The sequence below is a fragment of the Spinacia oleracea genome, chromosome 3 (assembly GCF_020520425.1).
Source record: "Spinacia oleracea cultivar Varoflay chromosome 3, BTI_SOV_V1, whole genome shotgun sequence".
Taxonomy (NCBI): domain Eukaryota; kingdom Viridiplantae; phylum Streptophyta; class Magnoliopsida; order Caryophyllales; family Amaranthaceae; genus Spinacia; species Spinacia oleracea.
This window is the reverse complement of record NC_079489.1, coordinates 11,218,524-11,240,004: the sequence shown is the minus strand read 5'-3', so window position 1 is coordinate 11,240,004 and position 21,481 is coordinate 11,218,524. Positions and strand designations below refer to the sequence as shown.

At 36.7% G+C, this 21,481-nt stretch overlaps 1 protein-coding gene across 1 annotated transcript; it reads right to left on the bottom strand.

The window, feature by feature from the left end:
* Positions 1–17,288: 17,288 nt before the first annotated feature.
* Positions 17,289–19,213, bottom strand: LOC110778797 (cytochrome P450 710A11-like). The gene has a single exon (XM_021983354.2). The coding sequence runs from the start codon at positions 19,018–19,020 to the stop codon at positions 17,443–17,445; it is 1,578 nt and encodes a 525-aa protein (XP_021839046.1). The 5' UTR covers positions 19,021–19,213; the 3' UTR covers positions 17,289–17,442.
* Positions 19,214–21,481: the final 2,268 nt, after the last annotated feature.

Here is a 21,481-nt window from a genome sequence, read left to right as displayed (position 1 = left end):
TTTGATTCACGTACTGAGCGGCACGTCAAATATTTTGTTGTGTCAGCATATCATTTGATACACGTACATCGCTACACATCGAATATTTTGTTGCGTCACCAAATTTTATATACTAGGTAAGTAATAGATACTTCCTCCACTCTTTTTACATGATATAATTGTAATTTTGGCACTATTCGTGTAATATACTTTGACTATCAATTGTGATTTATACTTAAAAAAATATATAATTTCGTGCAGTCTTGTTAAAATCGTCTCATCTTATAGTTTTATAATGTCAAGTTTTTTAAAAAATTACCAATTGATAATTAAAGATATTAGTTGTTGAAATATTGCATTGGCAAACGTGACAAAAAATATTATCATCTAATAAAGAACAAAAGAAGTATCTTTTTTAATGATGACATTGGCGGTATTATGCATATGCTCGCTTGTCTCATTGGCGACATACTCACAATATTTTATCCCAAAAAAATAATTTTACATCATACGGAGTATCGCTTAACTTTTAAGCATTTTGAGTTAACTTTTACTTATTTTTATAGTATTCATTGTACACCATTTTTAAATAAGAATTGTCATATATACTAGAAATCTGCAAATTATATTTCCATATATAAGAGTAATCTTGACACTTCAATATTTTCACAAAGATCCTTTCCTCCATTTACAAACAATGATAAAAAAAATTAAAAAAAGTATTTTTACCCCCAGAGCTATACTACCAAAATTCTATACCTAATATTTAGAAACTGTAATCATAATTGACAATATGACATGTGTCATCACCTTATCAATCTACTTTTTTTTTTCCATTTTTAATCATTAAAATAGAGAAAACTCAAAAGACACTCGTATGAAAAATAAAAAATAAAACAACTCAAAAGACACAAATAACAAAAACATATAAATAAATAATCATAACTTAATGAGCTAACTTAAATTATACTAACCGACTACTATTTCATAACAATAACAATCTATTACTATTACTAAAAGAGACACCGGGAATGACACGTGTCAATTCCCGGTGCGATTTTTTCCCGCCAAAAACCAGTTTCCCAAAAAAATGTATCTGTTTTATTTTATTTTCTTTTTTTTTATAAACTATTTATGTATGGAAACAAAATTTAGTTTATAAACTATGGCAATAATAGATACGACGTAATAATAATTATTCTAAATTGGTAATATTTTAGTCAAATCGCTATATTAATAATGGGAAATATATCACTCAATATTTTGGTCAAATTACCATATTAGCATTTTAAATATGCACATTAAATGAATAAATTTAAACGAGTATGTTAAAAATGTTATAACTATGGAGTAGTTTTGGAGATAATCCGTTAAATAATTTGTGAAAAAAATTATCAAAATCCGTGCGTGCACGGGATCTAATCTAGTAAACAATAAACATTAGTACTTACTTCGTACGGAGTTTAAGTTAATAGTCTTTTTAAATTCTTAACTAAAACAAGTATGAAAAAACTAAATATCTCATCAAAATACAAAATATGGTTTATGCACGCGGGTGCACAATGCTCACTATGCACCCTGTTTTTAATTAAATGAACATATAGTTCAAATACAAATAACATATTATTCATACCCAAAGAACATATAACTAATGAACATATAATTCAAATCCATAGAACATATAGTTTAAATATTTCACTATTACATGTACATTGAAATCATTCTCCATGTTCATTAGATTTTCAATAAATTTTCAATAGAGTGCACGATGACCACTGTGCACCCGGGTGTATAATCCAAATTGCGATCAAAATAAGTCATCAACCTCTCATCTTAATTCCTTACAATTTTTATAAAATAAATTTAACTACCAACCATTTTATTATATCACTTCAACTCCATATCATTATCATCATTTGCACCTAAAAAAATACTTATACCCCCTCAGTCCCTTAATACTCGCCCTGTTTTCCTTATAATATTGTCCCTTAATACTCGCCACGTTTATATAAATAGCATATTTTTCCTAATATTATATAATTTCTCTCACTTAACCATGGACTCACCTATATTCCTACTTGCTAAAAAACATTAAAAAATTCAACCCCCTATCCCCACATCCCCCTCAAAATTTATTTTGTACCACCTCAAAAAGTTGACACATTTCTCACTAAATATATTTTAAATAAATACCCTACTATTAACTACCACTTAATTAAATAATGAGTCAATTGAATTTCCTTGAACTCTGTGCCGGTCAAACTAAGACGAGTATTCTGAGACGGAGGGAGTGTCATCATACATTTTTCCGAGATAATGTGTGCATATTTTATTTATGTGTCGTATTTATTCTCTTTTTCTATAACCAAGTCTCAATTTTTGTCAATTTTATTATGATTATTTTAATAATCATTTATTTTGCTATTGACATAATATTGCATGTTATCACTGTCGTTGATTGTTCCGTCTAAATGTTATCTAAATTAATTTAGTGAATCTCTTACGATAAACAAAAATTTACAAATTTACATAAATAATTTAATTTTTCATAATAATTAAAAAAAATCGTATGTCGAGCAATGTAAGTTATTCTAACACTTTATAATAGAGGATACTAAGGGTATACACGTAATTATACTATTGTACGATATTATTGTATATATGAGTCTCAGGCACCCGTATTAGGGTAAGTCGTATCATTATATTCACATGGTATCAAGAGCCCTAGGTTTTTCCTTTATATCCAAAAACCCTAAAATCTGTTTTTTTTTTTTTTTTGTTTTTTTTTGTTTTTTCAAATTAACATTGCAATTGCAAAATCACGTAATTGTAAGCCATTGAAAAATCAGATTTTTTTGTTTGTTTAATCGCTTCCGCACAATCTCTGGTTTACGTACCTTCTGTTTGCATTTATGGACAACACAATTCCATTAACTTCAGTCGTGGATTTTCCGGCGAGCCCAACCACCTCTGCGAAAGGTTCCTCTCCTTTGCAGCAACCTATCAGCCACCTCCAGCCACCGATAACCTTTGGTTCGCAGCCAACCTCCAATGACGCACCACCCCCTTCCCGTGGCAGCCGACAACCACCCCACCCCGCCGCCTATTTGTCGGCCCCACCATACCAACAAGCCACGTCGATGCAGCCGCAAGACTTTTGGGTTCCATGAATTTCAGTCCGTGTGCAGGAGACTATGGTTCCTCTGGGTTTCTCACGCTCAGAACCACACGCGAGTTAATTCTCACGCCCATGTCCCGCGCGAGTTAATTCTCACGTCCAAGTCCCTGCGCGAGTTAATTTTCACGCCCCGGGTCATACGCAGGGCAATTTTGGTGGTCCCACATTTGTGGGCAGTCAGGGACTGTCCCCTCTTGTCTCACCGCCTAGTGGTTTCGACCCTCCCCCCAGATTCTATCCTTATGTCTCGAATTTGTCACAGTTGTCTGGAAATTTGGTAACGTAACTTCGACATCTAATGTTAAAAATATAGTTACTACTGTTCTTACTACTGTTGAAAATTATTTACCATGGCGTACGCAGTTTGAATCTTTCTTGGTTTCTCATGGTCTGTTAGGCTTCATTTATGGTTCTATTACTATGTCCAATATGTTTGTGATTGATAATCAAAACCGAGAAATCTATGAATCCTGATTATTATCATTGTCTAAGAATTGGTCAAACTATACGTTGTTGATTATTTGCAACTTTGTCTCAAGATATGCTTGTTGAGGTGCATGAGGTTAAATTTTCGCATTTGCTTTGGGAGACACTTCAATCTCGTTTTATGCATGCTAGTATGGATTGTTCTATGAAGTTGAAACATTTGTTACAGAATGTCGCTAAACAAGAATCTCAGTCTATGGAGTCATATTTGCGTGAAGTAAAAATTCAGCTGATTCTCTGGCTGCGATTAACTCACCAGTTTCTACTCATGACTTGATTTTGCACATTGTTATGGGTCTCGGTCAAGATTATGATGCCTTGACAAGTCAGTTTATACATTTTACTGATAGCCTTACCTTTACTGACGTTCGTCGGGCATTGTTAAATCAACAACAACTAATTAAAGGTCGTCGGGCTAGAGAACAAGGTTGGCAAGTACTCATTCTGCCTCAAATAGGTCTGACTACAACTCCACTTCCTCTACTGCACGAAAAATTCAGAGGCATCCCGAAACAAAAATGGGGGTCGCGGGGGTGGCAAAGGTCGTGGAAATGGTTGTGGTGGTCGTGGAAAAGGACGTGGTGGGGGTGCAAACCAAACACAAGCCCAAACACAAAATTCAGGAGGTACAACGTAATTTTATGTAATTCTGTTTTGTCATCTGATAGTGTTGTTGTTTCTCTTGCGTCCTGCGACACTAACGATTTATTTGTAGGGAATTATAATGTAGAGGGTGTGTTTGGTCCTAGTCCCACAAATATAGTCTGTAAAATCCGTTTCGATCCAGGTAATTGTGCAATTTCTTGCCCATCTCGTTATTCTCGAAATTCGAATGTCGCTCTTGCTAGTCTTCCCACGGGTGAGGATAATGAAACTACTTGGTTTCCTGATTTCGGAGCATCTTCTCACATGACTAACGACCTAGGTATGTTATTGAAAAGTCTATTTATACTGGTCCTATTCACGTTGAAGTAGCAAATGGCACTAAAATCCCAATAAAACATGATGGCAAGGTTACATTGAACTCAAACAGTCGTCCTTTGGTTTAAAACAATGTTTACCTTTGTCCCAATATTAAATCTAATCTAATGTCGATAACAACTGTACTGTGAGTTTTAATGGTTCTCATGTTTTTGTAAAGGACAACCAGTCGGGGAGGTGCTTCTCAAATCTTCTAGTCAAGGCAATGTATATCCCATCACCCTCACCAACCAACCTAGGAGATCAGTTGCACTTGCGTCAGTCACAGCGTTGGGTCCTACATGGCATCGTCTTCTTGGTCATTGTGGTGACAGAGTATAAGGTGCTCTTAAGAGCAATAAGAAAATTGTTTGTGGCAGTAGAAATGAGTTTGACTGTGTCTTATGTTGCTTAGGAAAGTCTCATAGGCTTCCTTTCCAGGATGTAATACACTCGTTTGATAAACCTTTGCAATTAGTTCATTCGGATTTGTGGCAACCGCCTATTTTGTCAAACCTTGGTTATAAATATTATGTTTGCTTTGTTGATGATTTCTCCCGATACACCTGGATTTATCCCTAAAAACGAAAGTCGGATTTGCATCATCGTTTTATGGATTTTCAAAACTTAGTTGAGAACTTATTTGATTGCAAAATAAAATATTACCAAAGTGATGGAGGCCGGTCGGGAATTTGATAATGCTCCTTTACTTGATCATTTTCGAAAATACGGAATTTCTTTTCGAAAATCATGCCCAGACACCCAAGTACCTAACAACAAAATGGTGTTGCTGAACGAAAGTATCGACATGTAATCGAACTAGCTCGAACAATGCTCATTGAGTCATTTCTTCCTGGTCAATTATGGGTCGATGGTGCGTATACGACAACATATATAATTAATAGTTTGCCTACTCTAGTTTTGCAAGGCGCATCTCCTTTTTGAAAAATTATTTTCGAAACAACCAGATTATTCAATTTTACTTTTTCGAATTTTATTGCAAAACAATCAAATAAATTGACTACACGGTCTGTCCAATGTGTTTTTTATTGGTTATGCTCCTGGTTATAAGGGTTCTCGTTGTTATGAACCAAAGTCGGATCGTGTTTATGTGAGTCAAAATGTGAAATTCCATGAGTCGGTTTTTCAGTATAGATCTCTAGTGTCATCTCATATATCCTTCGCCGTCGATAAATTCTAGTGAAACAGATCCCTCTCTCCCCTATTACCATCGTCTTTTTCCCATAGCCTAGCCCAGGCTCCGTTTAGCCTTCCCCTTGTCGCACAGCTAGATCAACCTTGCCCACAACCTAACCGTGGCACAAATGGCCACGCCACAGCCAGGCCGCTACCCAATCTTCCTAGCCGTGAAGAGCTTGGCCAGCCACATCATACATGCGGTTAGACAAGCCCAGTCACAAGCACATCGTGGCCTGGTCTGTCTCCCTCCTCACCCAAGCCTACCCACCCACTCCCAGGCCCACTCCCCGCGGCCCAACAATAAATCTCCCCAGCGCCCCCTCTCCCCCTGCAATCCCTTACCTCCAGCCCAACACTCCCCTTCCCTTTGGCCCACCCGCTGGAAAACATAGCAGCATCCCCAACCCCCTTTCTTCCCCATACTTCCCTTCCCTTGGCCTAACCGTTGCAGGCCCATCTGCCTCACAGCCCTATTGACCCATTATTGTCATCCCCTCAAATCCATGATTCCCCATCCCAAGCACCTCCCTCGAGTGGTATTTTCATGGCTCCTTCTACGAGCAATATTTATGAGATGCGAACACGTGCTAAAGATGGAATTTATAAACCAAAATAAATATTAAATCTCAGTACAATTGAAAAACAAAAAGCACCCACATGTTTTTCTAAAGCTAATAAAATTCTGAAATGGCGTGAAGCCATGGCGGAAGAGATTATTGCAATGCTTTTCAACAAAACTTGGGATTTAGATACCATTTGATGCGTCAAAGAACTTGGTTCACTAGTAGAAAAAATGCCATTTGCAGCAACCCATTTGCAACTCACGTGATTACTGATTGCTACGAAAAGCCTATGGTCAACGCGGGTCAACTGTTTAATGATCATTTAGCAACCTATACGGGCTCAGAACGCTGCGAATTAATGAAAAAAAATCCATAAAAATAACTGCAGCGTGGGGGGGTCTGTGGTTCTTGCGAATAAGTTGTATACTTGCAACTTAGTCTTGAAGTGGACGCTGACAGGCTAAATCGCACTCCTATAAAAGATAAACCTAACGTTCACCAACTAAAAATATAGCAAGGGAAGCAGGGATCGTATCCACAGGGAAACAGTGTTCTTTCTACTATTAATTAACTAAACTAGACTACTAGTAACAAAGAGTTGGATTGGTTTGTATATTAAGCTAAGGCAAATAATCAAATCGGAATATAACAATATTAAGGGAATCTAGGGCAGCGGTTCACCATAAATGCAGACCGGGATTGGACAACGGACAATAACAATCAATTAACAATCATAACTAGGAAAACATGCATCTCTCGAATCTTATGAATTCCTTAGGATAAAACAACTAGCAGGCTCTCGCTATGTACTAGAAATAATTCCTATCTAATAGCCACAGACCAAAAACATCAGATTTATACCTCTAGGCGCATAATCTAAGGTTAATCAAACTCAAATCAAAATAGTCCGGCCGAACAGAATTGACGAGCAATAATAAAAAGCTATAGAAATTATAATCAATCAATCAATAATCAAGTCCACATATAACCCCAATCATGCATTCATGGATCCCCTAAACCCTAGAAAATAAACTACTCACTCATGATAATAAATAACAACGCAATTAACATAATGGAAAACATGATTAAAGCAATAAAATAAATTAAAGTAAGAAGCAATACCGAATTAAAGGACAATGAAATAATAAAGCTTGAATTTTTGATTGGAATTAAAATCTAAGTGGCTGAACAAATTAGAGAGAAAACTAAAATAAACTAAGTGTTGAAAACTAGAATAAAAGATGTCACTAAAAATAAAAGGGCTAAGTATATATAGTTTGCCCAAAATAACACTAAAAAAACGGAAATAAACAACGCGAAAAGCTGCTGGAGGTTGGCGTCGCCCGATCGGGCGATGTGCTCGATAGTCGGCCCGATCGGGCCGAATTCCGCCCGATCGGGCGGTTTGCGAAAGGTCCATAGCTGCACTCTGATGGGCGCCCGATCCGAACCAGGCGAAGTGCGCTCGTTCGGGCGCGCACATAAAGCTTCAAATCTCTTTTGTTTCGCCCGATCTTCGCGTTTCGCCCTCAGCTCACAGGGCGATTTGCAGTCATCATCATCTTTCGCCCATATCACCAAATCTAACTCCCGGGGCTCAACCATAAGCATCTAAGGCTCCCGGAAGTCGACGATAATGGTCCTGAACTTCCTCGGGCTCGTGTAGTGGCTTAAATCATCATGAAACGGGTCTAAAAAGACCAATTTCTCACTAATCAAACCTGAAACTCAAGGCACACTCAATAACACATACGGCTCCTAAGAGCTCATTTGATGCATAAAAGTACTAAGGGACGGGGGGGTAAAACTCTATATAAAACACACATATCAGACGCGCTGTGACTTATCTTTTCATCACTCCGCTATCGACTTTCTCCGCTCACCCATTCACAGTCCCTCAAACCCTAGCATCCTCCCCCCCCCCTCCTCTCTCTCTCTCTCTCTCTCTCTCTCTCTCTCTCTCTCTCTCTCTCTCTCTCTCTCTCTCGTCTTCAGATCTAACATTGCTAAGGTTGGAATTCCGCCGTTTTCACCATTGTTCGAAGGAATGTCGGTGTTATCCTATGATATTGAGCGAATTTGGTGTCGATTTACGCTCTCACAAAGATGGTCATGTGATTAGGCCTAAGACTCGTCTGGTTGCTCGTGGGTTTGGCCAGCAAGAAGGTATATATTATTCTGAGACTTTTAGCCCCGTTGTTAAATCAACCACTGTTCGGTTGGTTTTGTCTTCAGACCTTTCCTCAAATTGGGTCATTCATCAGTTAAATGTTAAAAATGCGTGTTTACATGGTAATTTTGAGGAGGTGTACATGAACAACCTGCAGGTTTCATTCATCCTGATTTTTTAAACAAATTTGTCGTCTTAGGAAATCAATCTATGGTTTGAAACAGGCTCTTATAGCTTGGTATCTTCGCTTCAGCAGTTTCTTGTTACAAAAGAGTTTCTTTTGTTGTCAATCAGATAATTATATGTTCATTTTTCGTCGTGACAAGTTAATTTACTATTTATCTTCTTCTTTATGTTGATGATATAATCATCATATCACGGGCAACTCAGCTCCTTTGTCACCAAATTCATATCCCTTTTATATGTCGAGTTTGCTATGAAAGATGTAGGTGGTTTACACTAGTTCCTTGCAGTGTAGGCGACACGTACTTCCAAAGGTTTATTTTTGTGTCGGAAAAAATATGTTCATGATTTGCTTCAAAAATTCCATCTACACACTGCTGAACCTGTGCGTACCCCTCTTCCTAGTCGTACCACACTTTCCATTACAGACAGTGATTTATTATCCGATCCTACTGAGTATCACAGTATGGTTGGGGCCTTATAGTACTTGACTATGAAAAGACCTGATATTACATATGATGTGCATTTAGTTTCCCAATTTAGGCATGCACCCATCACATATCACTTGTTGGTTGTTAAGCGTATATATAGGTACTTGCATGGTACTTCAAACTACAGTATATGACTTAGCCCCGCCCCAGACATGTTAATGATGATTGCCTACTCAGATGCGGATTGGGCAGGTTGTCCTGATAGTTGTCGATCCACAACTGGTTATGCAATTTTGCTTGGTTGCAACCTTATTTCCTAGCGCTCGAAGAAGCAACACACTGTCTCCAAATCTCCCACTTAAACAGAGTACCGCGCTGTTGCATACAGGATACTCTCTGGATTCGTTTCTTGTTAGCGGAGTTGGGTCTCATCATCCGCGCACCCGTAAAGCTCTATTGTGATAATGTTTTTGCGTCCTATCTTGCGGTCAATCCAGTTCAGCATGATCGCAACAAACATATTAAAATAGATTATCATTTCATTCCGGAACGTGTTGCTCATGGTGATTTAGTTGTACGCTATGTCCTGATATTTTTGCAAAAGGTTTGTCGGGTCAGCGTTCTGAGTTTTTACGATCCAATCTGCACGTGGTTCCTCCTGCACAGATTGAAGGGGTGTAATATTAATAGAGGATACTAAGGGTATACTCGTAACTGTACTACTGTACAATATTATATATATGAGTCTCAGACACCTGTATTAGGGTACATTATATTCACACTTATAAAATGTTATCGTGCATTACACGGATCAAAATGCTAGTTAATATACATGACATATGCAGTGATGCTCATAACGATAAGTCTTCTTCTTGTATTATCATATGGATTACTTATACAATATTATTTAATATATATTATTTAATATATTTGCAATAATTAGACAATCACGATAAGAAGCAACATACTTCGTATATGCCAATATAGCATGTGAGAAAAAATATTAATTTGTGTTCAAGTGGGTTTTTTTTTTTTTTTTTTACGTGCAAGTGGTTTCTTTTATGTGGGGAAAGGGTAAAAATGTAAAACAGTAAATAAATTAAAGTAGTGTTTGTTGTTGACTTGTTGGGAATTATCTCACCTTGGTAGAATGGAGTTGGAAGGAGTTATTTATATTTGTATAGAAACGGGTCTACTTATTGGACTAGTTTGTGATATGGGCTTGAAAGTTCTTGTGGTGGGTTATTAATATTACTATATATTAAAAATCAAGATTTAATTTAAAGTATTAGTTAATATTTAATTACATTTTTATGGTTAATCACGGAAAAATGGTAAATCTTATCTCTTTGTTTTGAACAGTTACGTTGTTTCAAGTCAGTTTCTCTGGCTATTTATATTCTGCAACTTTTGCGTAAGACCGCCTTACCGGAAAAATCACTTTGATTGCTTAACTAATTGGTTTCATTTCTTAACTAATTAGTTTTAACGCTTAACTAATCATTTTTCAGTGCTTAACTAATTAGTTTCGGTGCTTAACTAATTAGTGTCAGTGCTTAACTATTGATATTATTGCCTAATTTTTATGACACCAATGCGGTCTTTTGTGTAAGACGGCATTATATAAAAGTTTGTAATTTATATTTCTAACTGTTCTCATCAATTATCATCTTCTTTTCTCCCTCTCTATCTTACAAGCTGCTTTTACGTTCATATGGAGATTATTGCTTTGCTACAATCTATCTCAGTTTAAGGAAATCTTGGAAGTTTCTTAGCCGGTAAGTCGGTAACCCATAACAAGAACTAGTGGGGCTAATATTACTTTAAGGACAGTGATAATCACGACCCTAATTCTTCATCCTATAAATATATTTCTAACAAGTAGTACTTCCTCGATCTGTTCCTTAAAACGTTTCCTTTTTTTCTAATGGGACGTTACTAAAAACTTTTTTGTTTCTATTTTAAGCCACAAAGTTTCTTCTCTTTCCAGAAATTTGTGACAAAAAAACAATAATAATTGTTTTTTCTTACAGACGTTGCCCCCCCCCCCAACCCAACTATCCTCACGTTATTTTTTTTACTTTTTCAATAAACAAACATAAAATTTTTGTACATACCTATTTCCTAAGATAAGTATACAACAACAATTTTTTTTTCTTACATACATGCAATTTCTTAATACCCATGTTTTCCATCATATTTATAATGTTTTAAGGAATGGAGGGAGTACTTCGTAACGTATAACATCATGGAAATAATTGGTTTTTAAAAAAATTGCAGGGCTATTATTATTCCGATACAAAACTTTAAATAATAGTTTTTTTCAATAATGATAACATTTGATCATGAAATTAAAAAGATGATAGGGATATAATAGTCAACTTACTACTCTTAAGGGAGAGACTGAACAGGGAAGTGAAAGAGAAACCAAACAAGGAATGACAATATGAGAAGATCTGAAGGGGAGGGGGTGTGTTTCAGATACTTAGTGGAGATTCCAAGAAAAGAATCCTATCTACTTCATAATGCCAAACACGTGTTCCTTTACTAGACCAAGAGAAAACCAACTAGTGTTGCATTGTGTAATTCATTCAATTCACAATCATCCACACACTGCAGGAAGTCTTTGGTTTCAGCATTAGTCACAATGTTGACTCTTATATTTGGTCGATGACAAAGCAAACTTCTTGATGATGGTTTAGGTTGATTGATGTTTAGGCCCCAAGTTCCTATGATGGATGATACTAAGCTTGGTAGTTTTAGAGTTGGACATGCTAAGTATTGTTCAATCAATGTCAAGAGCCACTGTGAAGACTAACCATCGCTACAAAGCTGCAAAAATGAGTTTCTGTTGTGAGTTCCTCATATATTATGAGTAACTTTGAAGTTCCAGAGAAGGAACTTTGCTTGAAGTTTCAGAATGAAGCTTCTGAGAGGTGCTGACATGAAAGTTACAACATCCGAGTTTATGTTTAGGTTATGTAAGTTTTTAATATTGTTTTTAGGTAATTTGAAACTAAAAGAACACGAGTATTTTGGTACGGTTTTGTGAAAATGTTGCCCGTAAATAAAAAGGATTTTTTATCTGAAAAATCATTGAAAAATAAATAAAAATAGTTTTGATAAAATTACTCTTGGCTTTTGTTTTCTAAAACTCCTTGTTCTCCAAGTAAAAGATTTTTTTTGTTATAACAATCTTCTCTACATTTTCTCAAAATATATGTGTTGACGGTGGTTGATATGGTCCTCCTTGTTTCTCTCAGAACGTGCCTGTAGTTGCTGGGAGTAATAATGTTAGTGACAGTAGAGGGAAACGAGGGAAACAAGGGAACTAACCTAATGATGTTCTTCTATAAAAGAACAAGAATTTTCATTTATCAAACTACAACTAACAGCGCATAATATTTACAAAAAGAGCATAAGAGCTTTCAAAGTGTCAGTTTACAAAAGAATGTGTTCCCAATTAAGTTCCTTATTACTTATAAGCTTTATTAAATACTAGAGTTTTATACAATTGAGTTGTAATTATGGGGTGTAAAGTGCTGAGTGATCCATGTAAGACTTAGAGTTAAATCAGAGAGCACAACAATCGAAGGGCATTGCTGTGGAGAACTCGTGTTCAAAAGAAACTCGAGTTATTGAGTGCATGGTAATTGAGGTAATGCAATACATAAAAGAGTTTGAGGTTTTTCCTTCTTCATATAAGTATAGATTAAATGCCCGAATCGAAAGAAAGACCAGGGGATGGGAGCTCGCTTTTGTTCAATTATAAATAAATAAAAATGTTGGAGACAATTTGTTTACCGAAGGCTGCAGGTGGTCATAGGTATCGTTCTCGTTGGCATGCTGGGTAGAACCAAACAGCGAATGGATTGAAAGCCATCCGGACCGGGGGCCGTGATAACTCTCTTCAAGAAAATCAACAAAGGCGAGATCAGCTCACAATGCAGTTGGGAGAAAGTTGAGTCCATTCTTATGAGGCTTACATCTCGCGCAAGTCTGGGTATCCCGCCCGTGTTCTTCTTCTTCTGCTAAGGGTCATAGAGTAGGCAGAGGACGGAAAGCAAGCGGGTTTGCCACGGAAAAGGTTCAGGTAGGGAGAACTCTTATATTCTCAAGTTTTATGGTGGAGGTCAGTATTATGACTACTCCCACCCCAACTCTTAAATCACGGGAACTTCCCCTTTTTGGTTGACAACCCACCAGTTCCATTATTGATATTGATTGACAGAGAGCAAAGAACTAACTGGTGTTAGCAGTCTTTCTGGTTCGATGAGGGTACAATAGTAAAAAGAATGAGCTTTTGTAGCGTCAAAAAGTTTCCTCAATTTCATATCTTTCAGTTTCGTTGATCATTGTTCTTTTAATGATTTAAATTCTGCAAAAAAACTTCCACAAAGTTTCTCATACAATTAAAATATCTTAATAATAATTTTTATTACTCCCTCTGTATTTATGTAAGGGATACACTTGTCTTTTCCGGTTGTATTTATTTAAGAGATACACTTGCCATTTTTAGTAACTTATCAGCCCCACCATCTAATCAAATAATACATCTAATTTACCCTATGACCCACCATCTTATTAAACAAATACGGAGTAATTTTAGAAACCCACCCCACCTCCCACCCCCCAAAATGATATAGTTTCCACTTGTTTACTTATTAAAATATCTACCCAACCCCTTGCTTTATTATTTTATTTCATTCAATTAATCTTCTTAATACCCGTGCCCGGCCAAGTGTATCTCTTAAATAAATACGGATGGAGTGTTGTTGTTTGTTGAATTTTGGGGAGAGTTTTGTCGTTTTCTCAAAATTATAACGGTTGTAGTACGTTAAGAATTATTCCAGATAGTGGGTTTTAAATATACAGAGTACAGTGTAATACTCATTCCGTTATTCCCCTAAAGAACGTGGGTGAGAATTAACAAAAATGAAATCTTAGTGTGTATGGGAATATGAGTAATGACCGATTAGATGTAAGAATAATGATTGAAAAGGGGAGAGAAATTATTAAAGAAATAAGGAAAAGTGAAGATATTTTATTAAAGTGGTGTATGGGGATTGGTAAATGAATTAAATAAGGGGGGTATATGGGGAAGGGTCGTCAATGAATAAAATAAGGAAGGTGGTGAAATTTAGGGTAGAATGTGAGTAGAATCTTAAGGTTTTTGGTAATTAGAAAGAGATATTAGGATATTTTGATAAAAAAACATGGCCAAATATAATAAAGATTCACAATCTGAACAACATTTAGAAAAGCCAAAAATAAAAACGGGAACAACATTTAGGAACGGAGGGAGTAGAAATCCGCAAAACATATTTGTATTATAAGAGTAATCATGAAACTTCAATCTTTCGCAAAGTTTTTTCCATGCATTTAAACTATGTTATGTTCGACCTATTTTGGCTTAATTCAAATAAAAATGTTTAATTAGATTAAAATAAATTAAAATAAGTTCAGTTAAATTAAGATAAATTTAGACAAAATAAGTCGAATAAAACAGAGTTCTAAAAACAATAATAATTTATTTGTCATACTGGCAAAAAAATAGTGGGTTTTTATTCGACGTCCTATTCCGCTAAAAACGCCCTCATTTTAAAAGTAAAAGTACACTACTACCCCTATGATAAATTAAACCCCCCTCCCTCCCTTGTCCCTTCCCCTCCCTCCTCAGCCCCGTTATTTCCCAGTTACAAATCACCACCACCAGCACCGCACCAAACAACTACCACTACCCGACACCGCAGCACACCACCACCACCACCACCGGAAACCGCACTACACCACCACCACCCTCACCGCGCCGCTGCTCTGTTCAAGTTCTTGGTGCTGCGTCCCAAATCAAATCACCACCCACCGCACCGGTTTCTGCTGTCTACCGGAGATACCGCCAAAGAGGGGTACAATTGCCCCACCGTGCATTTCTCCGCATTCTTCGCCGCCGCGGGTGGTGAGTTTTCGATTTCTTTTTTTTTTATTTTACCCCTGTGCCGCCCAGAAATGGCGGCCGGAGCCGGATCCGCCAATCCAGAGCGGCACAACCATGGTATCGTCCGCCAGTTTTGGGCGGCACTCTGTTTTTCTGAAGAAAAAAAAATCAATTATTTATTTCAATTTTTATTTGCAACCGCCCATGTTGAATTTTAAAAAAAAAAACTATTTATTTTAACAATTCGAATTAATTATTTTTGCATATTCGAATTACAATTAATTATTTTTTAACAGAATTTTTTTTCATATTTTTTTTCAGATTATTTGCTTTTCTTTTTATACAAATAATTTTAAAAAAAAATTCAGATTTTAACAAAAAAATAATTTAACAGATTTCTTAAATTTTGATAATTTTTTCAGAATTTCAAAATTAAATAAAATGAAATTTATATTTATAAGATTTTATATTTTATTTTTTGTAAAAATGCTAAGTCTTAACACCTCAGGTATAAACAAAGTTTTTTTGTTTTAAAAAAAAAGGGAATGCCACCCACCTTTGGTAGACGGAAACCATGGTGGCTCGCCCAGATTGTGCGGCTCCCACCATGGCTCACCCACTTCATATCTGCGGCTGAGCCATGGTAGGTTCGGCCATTTCTGGGCGAGCCACCATGGTCACCATCCGCCAATTATGGGCGGCATTCGTGTTACAGTAAAATAATAATAAAAAAAATGAACCTCCGCCGACGAGGCTGCCAACATGGCCGACGACCACGACGTTGAAGGAACGTCGTCGTCCTTGAGGTGGTGCGTTCAAGGTACTGGTGTCGCGCGTCAAAGTGGTGCAGAAAAGGTGGAGGACAGACGAAAAATGGTGGAGATGATGGTGGTGCGCGGAAGACGATGGTGGTCCGCTGGTGAATATGGCGGTGACGATGATGGTGGTTGTGACGGGAAGGGGGGTGGTGGTGACTGCAGGCTGTTGCGGGGTGGTGGTGACGGGGAGTGGGGTTCGGGGAGGGTGGTGGAGACGGTGGGATAATGGGTAGATTTTATAAGGGCACAATTGTCCTTTCATGTAAAATACATGGGCGTTTTTAACGAATGAGGACGTCGAATAGCGATACACAAAAAATATGCAGATATGATTATAACATGGACATATAATAATACATGACAAATGCAGATATGACTATACCATGGACATATCGATAAAATTATTGAACCATAAGCAATCATAACATGACATATGCAGATATGATTATAGCATGGACATATCGATAAAATTGTTGAACCATATGTCTTCTACTTTTTTTTTTTTTGCAAGGTAAGATGAATAGCCCTACCGGGTTGGAACCCCGCACGGGTCAACCCGCCCGGGTTAGCAGGCAGACACTTTGATAGTGGGGGGGAGTGATAAGGGGAACCCTCCCTCAAAGTGCCCCTAGTGGGGATTGAACCCCCAACCTTTTGGTTGGAATGTGGAATCCTTTCCACTAGGTCGAGACACACGTGGTTATGTCTTCTACTTGTATTATCATAAGGATTACTTATACAATATACTTTTCCCCAAATGATATTTATTATTGTGCTATAAAAAAATGATATTTATTATTGTGCTATAAAAAAAATGATATTTATTATATTTAATACGAAGTTTATTGCAATTAAACCATCAAATAAGAAGCAACATATATGCTAATAAGCATGTCAGAAAAAAACAATACTCCGTATTAATTTGTGTTTCAAGTGGTTCCTTTTTTTTCTTTTTTGTTTTTTTTACGTGCAACTGCTTCCTTTATGTGGGGCGAGGGTAAAAATGTGAAATCGTAACATAAATAAATAAAAGTAGTACTCCTTCTGTTCCTTAAAATGTTTCATGTTTTTCTAATCGGATTTTTCTGAAAATGCTTTTTTGTTTCTAATTTAAGCAATAATTTTTTTCCACTTTTTTCAAAAATTTTGCCAAAAATACAATAAAAAATCGTTTCTTTTTATACACATTTTCTTTTCCCAACCAAACCATCCCCACATCGTTTTTTTTTGTTTTTTTTTATTAAACCAATTTTGCACATCCTCAATACAAAAACACAACTACGGTGTATGATTGTTTTTCTTACACATATATACAGTTTCTTAATACTCATGTTCTTTATCAAATATAAAAAAAATTTAAGAAACAGAGGGTATACTTCGTAACGTATAACATAATCGAAATAATTATTTATTTATTTTAAAAATGCATGGTTACTATCATTCTGATACAGAAATTTAAATAACAAAGTTTTGTTCAATAATGATAACATTTGATCATTAAAAAATGATGATAGGGGTAATATCGTCAACTTACTACTCTCAAGGGAGAGATAGAGCAGGGAAGTTGGCACACCTCTTAGAAAGAGAAACCAAACAATCATCTTTGGGGCAAATAGTAGGACAAAAGTTAAGATCATCACAACCTTCAGTACGGTGTCGTTTAAAGTCAATCAACGATGTAAACATAGCGATGAAGAGGACAAGCAAATTAAGTGCATATCTTTGACCCACGCATTGGTGTGCCCCCGATCCAAACACCAAATAATTCCTCTTATACACTTGATCCTCCCTCCTCTCCTCCAAATAAAAACGGTCCGGGTCAAACCGATCCGGTTCAGAAAATCCCTGAAATGAAGATTCATAAACAGAGGGAAAGACAATTGAACCCTTTGGAATAGTGAAATTTTCCGCCAGTTGAAAATCCTGGTGTACCATGTGGGGCACAAGGGTAGCTGGCGCACGATACCTAACTACCTCACGCGCCACCGCTTGGGTGTACTTCATTGACACTAGCTGCTCCGGCGTAATAAGTTTGTTGGATTCAACCTTCCATATTGACTCAACTTCTTCTCTTACCTTTTTCAGGACTTCTGGGTGTGAGTCTAGTAATGTGACTGCCCATAATAAGGCAGATGTTGACGCATCTTGTGCTGCAAACAGAAAGTCAAACATATGTGCACCAATCTGATGGTTGCTACAATTTGGCGGCGGCGGCGGTGGCGGCGAAGGTGGGAATTGTAGTGGTTGTTGTAATTCTCTTTCCTCATTGACCATACCTTGCATCCAATAGTCAACCAAACATGTAGGTTCCTCATTTTCAACCATCTTTTTCTTGCTCTCCTCGACACACCGAGTTAGCCTTTCGACTAACCGCTCCACCGCGAGTCGGGCGTTTCGGAACGCGAAACCCGGTATGTCGATAGGGAGAGCAAGAACACCAACATTGAAATAATTGTAGTCCACTTTGAACCCTTCACGCTTTTCTTCGTCGAGATATGGGCCCACAAAGACCGTTTGTGAGGTCTCAAGGTTCATGTCTCTAGCCAGGACCCGAAGCGCAACCTTCGGGTCATTATTCTCAACCCACCGAGTAAGATGTTTGAGAATCACAAGTTGTTGAATATCAGAGTAAGTGGCTAATGCCTTGGGTGTAAAATTTGGAGCAATTCTTCGACGTAAATCTTTGTGTTCTTGACCATAAAGGTTAATCATGTTATGTTCACCAAACAATTTCTTGCCAAATGGGTGCCCGACCATTTGGAATGCATCGGGACGAACATTGGCAAAGATCTTGTGGCTCATCTCTGAGTCCCTAGTGAACACCATGAACTTTCCTATAATGTAATTTACCGAAATCCCGAGAGGGGACGATTTGGCGTAGTCTGCCTGATCGTCCCAAAATTTCTCGGGATTTCGAATGAGACCGGTAACATTACCAAGGAAGGGTAGCACCAGGGTCGGCCCTGGTGCAACAGATTTCTTTTTAAGGTATGTGATTTGCTCGATTAGGATAACAAGCGCAACTAATGTTGCAACAAATGGAGCTGCTAATATGAGAATTGCCCATATATCGGACATATTGTAGCTCATGGTGGCTAATTGAGTGATGAAATACATACTAAATCTGTCAAGAAGTTTTGAGTAGAGAAAAAAAAAAAAGTGGGTATGGATTTTTTTTTTTATAGATTTTTTTGTTTGTTTGGAGAAAGATGATATGAAAATCACAATATTATTTACAAGGTAGTACTTTGTACTCCGTATATAAAAATGGTGACTTGAATACCTCTTTCATACAACAATGGGTACCTATACAAGTTAGTACAGTTGGTGAAAAATCACATTATTATAATTGAACATCATGGAAAACGCCAATAATAGGCTGGCGAGAGGATGTGGCCCGTGGACTTAAATGACATGTGGGTAATAGATAAAATTGCAATGAACGTAGCCATATTTTTTTTCTTCTTTGGCAGAAAGGACATTAACTTCACTTCAGAAACTTTTAAGTTTTTTTTTATTGATAAACTTTAAAGATACAGAAAAAATGGAAATCATTGTGATAAGTTATAGGAAATATATAATTTATATTAGGAAAATTTGTAATTATTAATCCAATCTTTGCCCGATTTTCTTTAATTAAGCCTACCTATGCGATATTTCTAAATAATCCAACCTTTATGACCCAACTACTATTATTAAGCCTAACAAGTTACTAACCTGCTATAGGCGTTATTCACCCTTACGTGGCATATAACAGTTATAATTATTTTTTTTCCCCTTATTTTCTTTACTTGCTATTTTAATTTTCGTTCCTCTCTCCTCTCCGATTTTCTGCTTCATCTCTGAACTCCTCTCCATTATTTCTCTTCTACCTCTTCTCCACCATTGTCGATCCCTCATACCTCTCCATTCGAAGTTCATCAAAAATAATCAGCAATTGCTATGGTTGGGGTAAAGCAATTATCTGTTGGCTTTAGATCTTCTTCAAATTCAAGGTTTTTTTTCTTTCTAAATTTTCAACAAGACCACATAACCAACATCCCACAACATAAAAAAAACTATATTATTTCAACAGTTCGGGTTTTTACGAACTGACCATCAAGGAAGCCCAAAATTCAAAATTTACCAAAAAAGGAACAAAAACGCTAAGGTTCGTAAGTTCACCTTCAATTGTACGATTTTGGAGACGGCATTTGAATGCGCGTGGATGAAATCACCTATTTCCACAAGAAAATCGCTGATGATGTCATGAACCAGTACAATTGTGGTTGAAGCAGCAGTAATGGAGGAGAGAGGAATTGAAAAACGGTACAGAGAAGAGAAGGGTAAAGGGTTTTTTGAAAAAAATAATAATAAAATCCTTGTTTAGGTGGCAAGTGATAATGACGTGTCCAATATTTTAGCAGGGAAACCAACTTTAGGTTGTCAACGTTTTTAAAGTTGACTTTGTACGTAGCAGGTAACCGGTCATCCAGGCTTAATAATAGTAGCTGGGTCATAAAGGTTGGATTATTTAGAAATATTGCATAGGTAGGCTTAATTAAAGAAAATCGGGCAAAGGTTGGATTAATAATTACAAATTTTCCTTGACTTTGTAGCAGGTAACCGGTCATCCAGGCTTAATAATAGTAGTTGGGTCATAAAGGTTGGATTATTTAGAAATATCGCATAGGTAGGCTTAATTAAAGAAAACCGGGCAAAGGTTGGATTAATAATTACAAATTTTCCTTTATATTATTATTTTATCTATTTTTCTATAACTGATTTCTGTTATTAGTTGGTTAGGGTCTTTGTATATATTCCCTAGTCTACTTGCTTCTCAAGTGATGAATTCTGTTTTCATTCACAATATTCTGAATACAATTCTCTTCTTCTCTCTCTGATATTCTGCTCAAATTCTTCATGGTATCAGAGCAATAATCTCTGATAAAGAGATTGAGGTTTCTCAATTTGAGATTTATTCTTCGATCTTCTCAGAATTAATAGTGTTTGATCACTGAAGTTCTTGCTGGAATTTTTTGCTGCGAAATTTCTTGCGATTGTTGCGAAATTTCTTGCACAAAATCTGAAGAAATTGATTCTTACTAAAACTATCTTCTGCAATGGCGATTGGAAACACTGAAAGTGAAGGTTCTCAATCAAATTCTGAAGGTAACAACAATAATTTTGATCCTTATTTCATAGCAAACTCAGACAATCCTACTTCTAGTTTAGTTGTTGTTCCTTTTACTGGTGCGAATTTTGTTCGATGGAGTAGGAATGTTTTTTTTTTGACATAGACTCAATTTAACATAAATAAAAGAGTTTTACAAACTAAACAATTAAACTAAGGCCTTTATAGACCATTACAAGTACTACGAAACAAACTAAAAATAAATGCCTAACAGCTGCAAGGGAAGCCGGCTCTTCCCGTGGCGGTCCTTGATTGTCAAAACCTTGTTTACACCACCAACAAGGTGTTATTGTGCCAAGATCACTCATGGTAGTGATATCATTGCAGGAGATTGGCCAGTAGCTTAAGTAGTTAACACTAGGAGGTTCCTTAACTAACCTGTAATACATGGAAAACAAAGAAAAG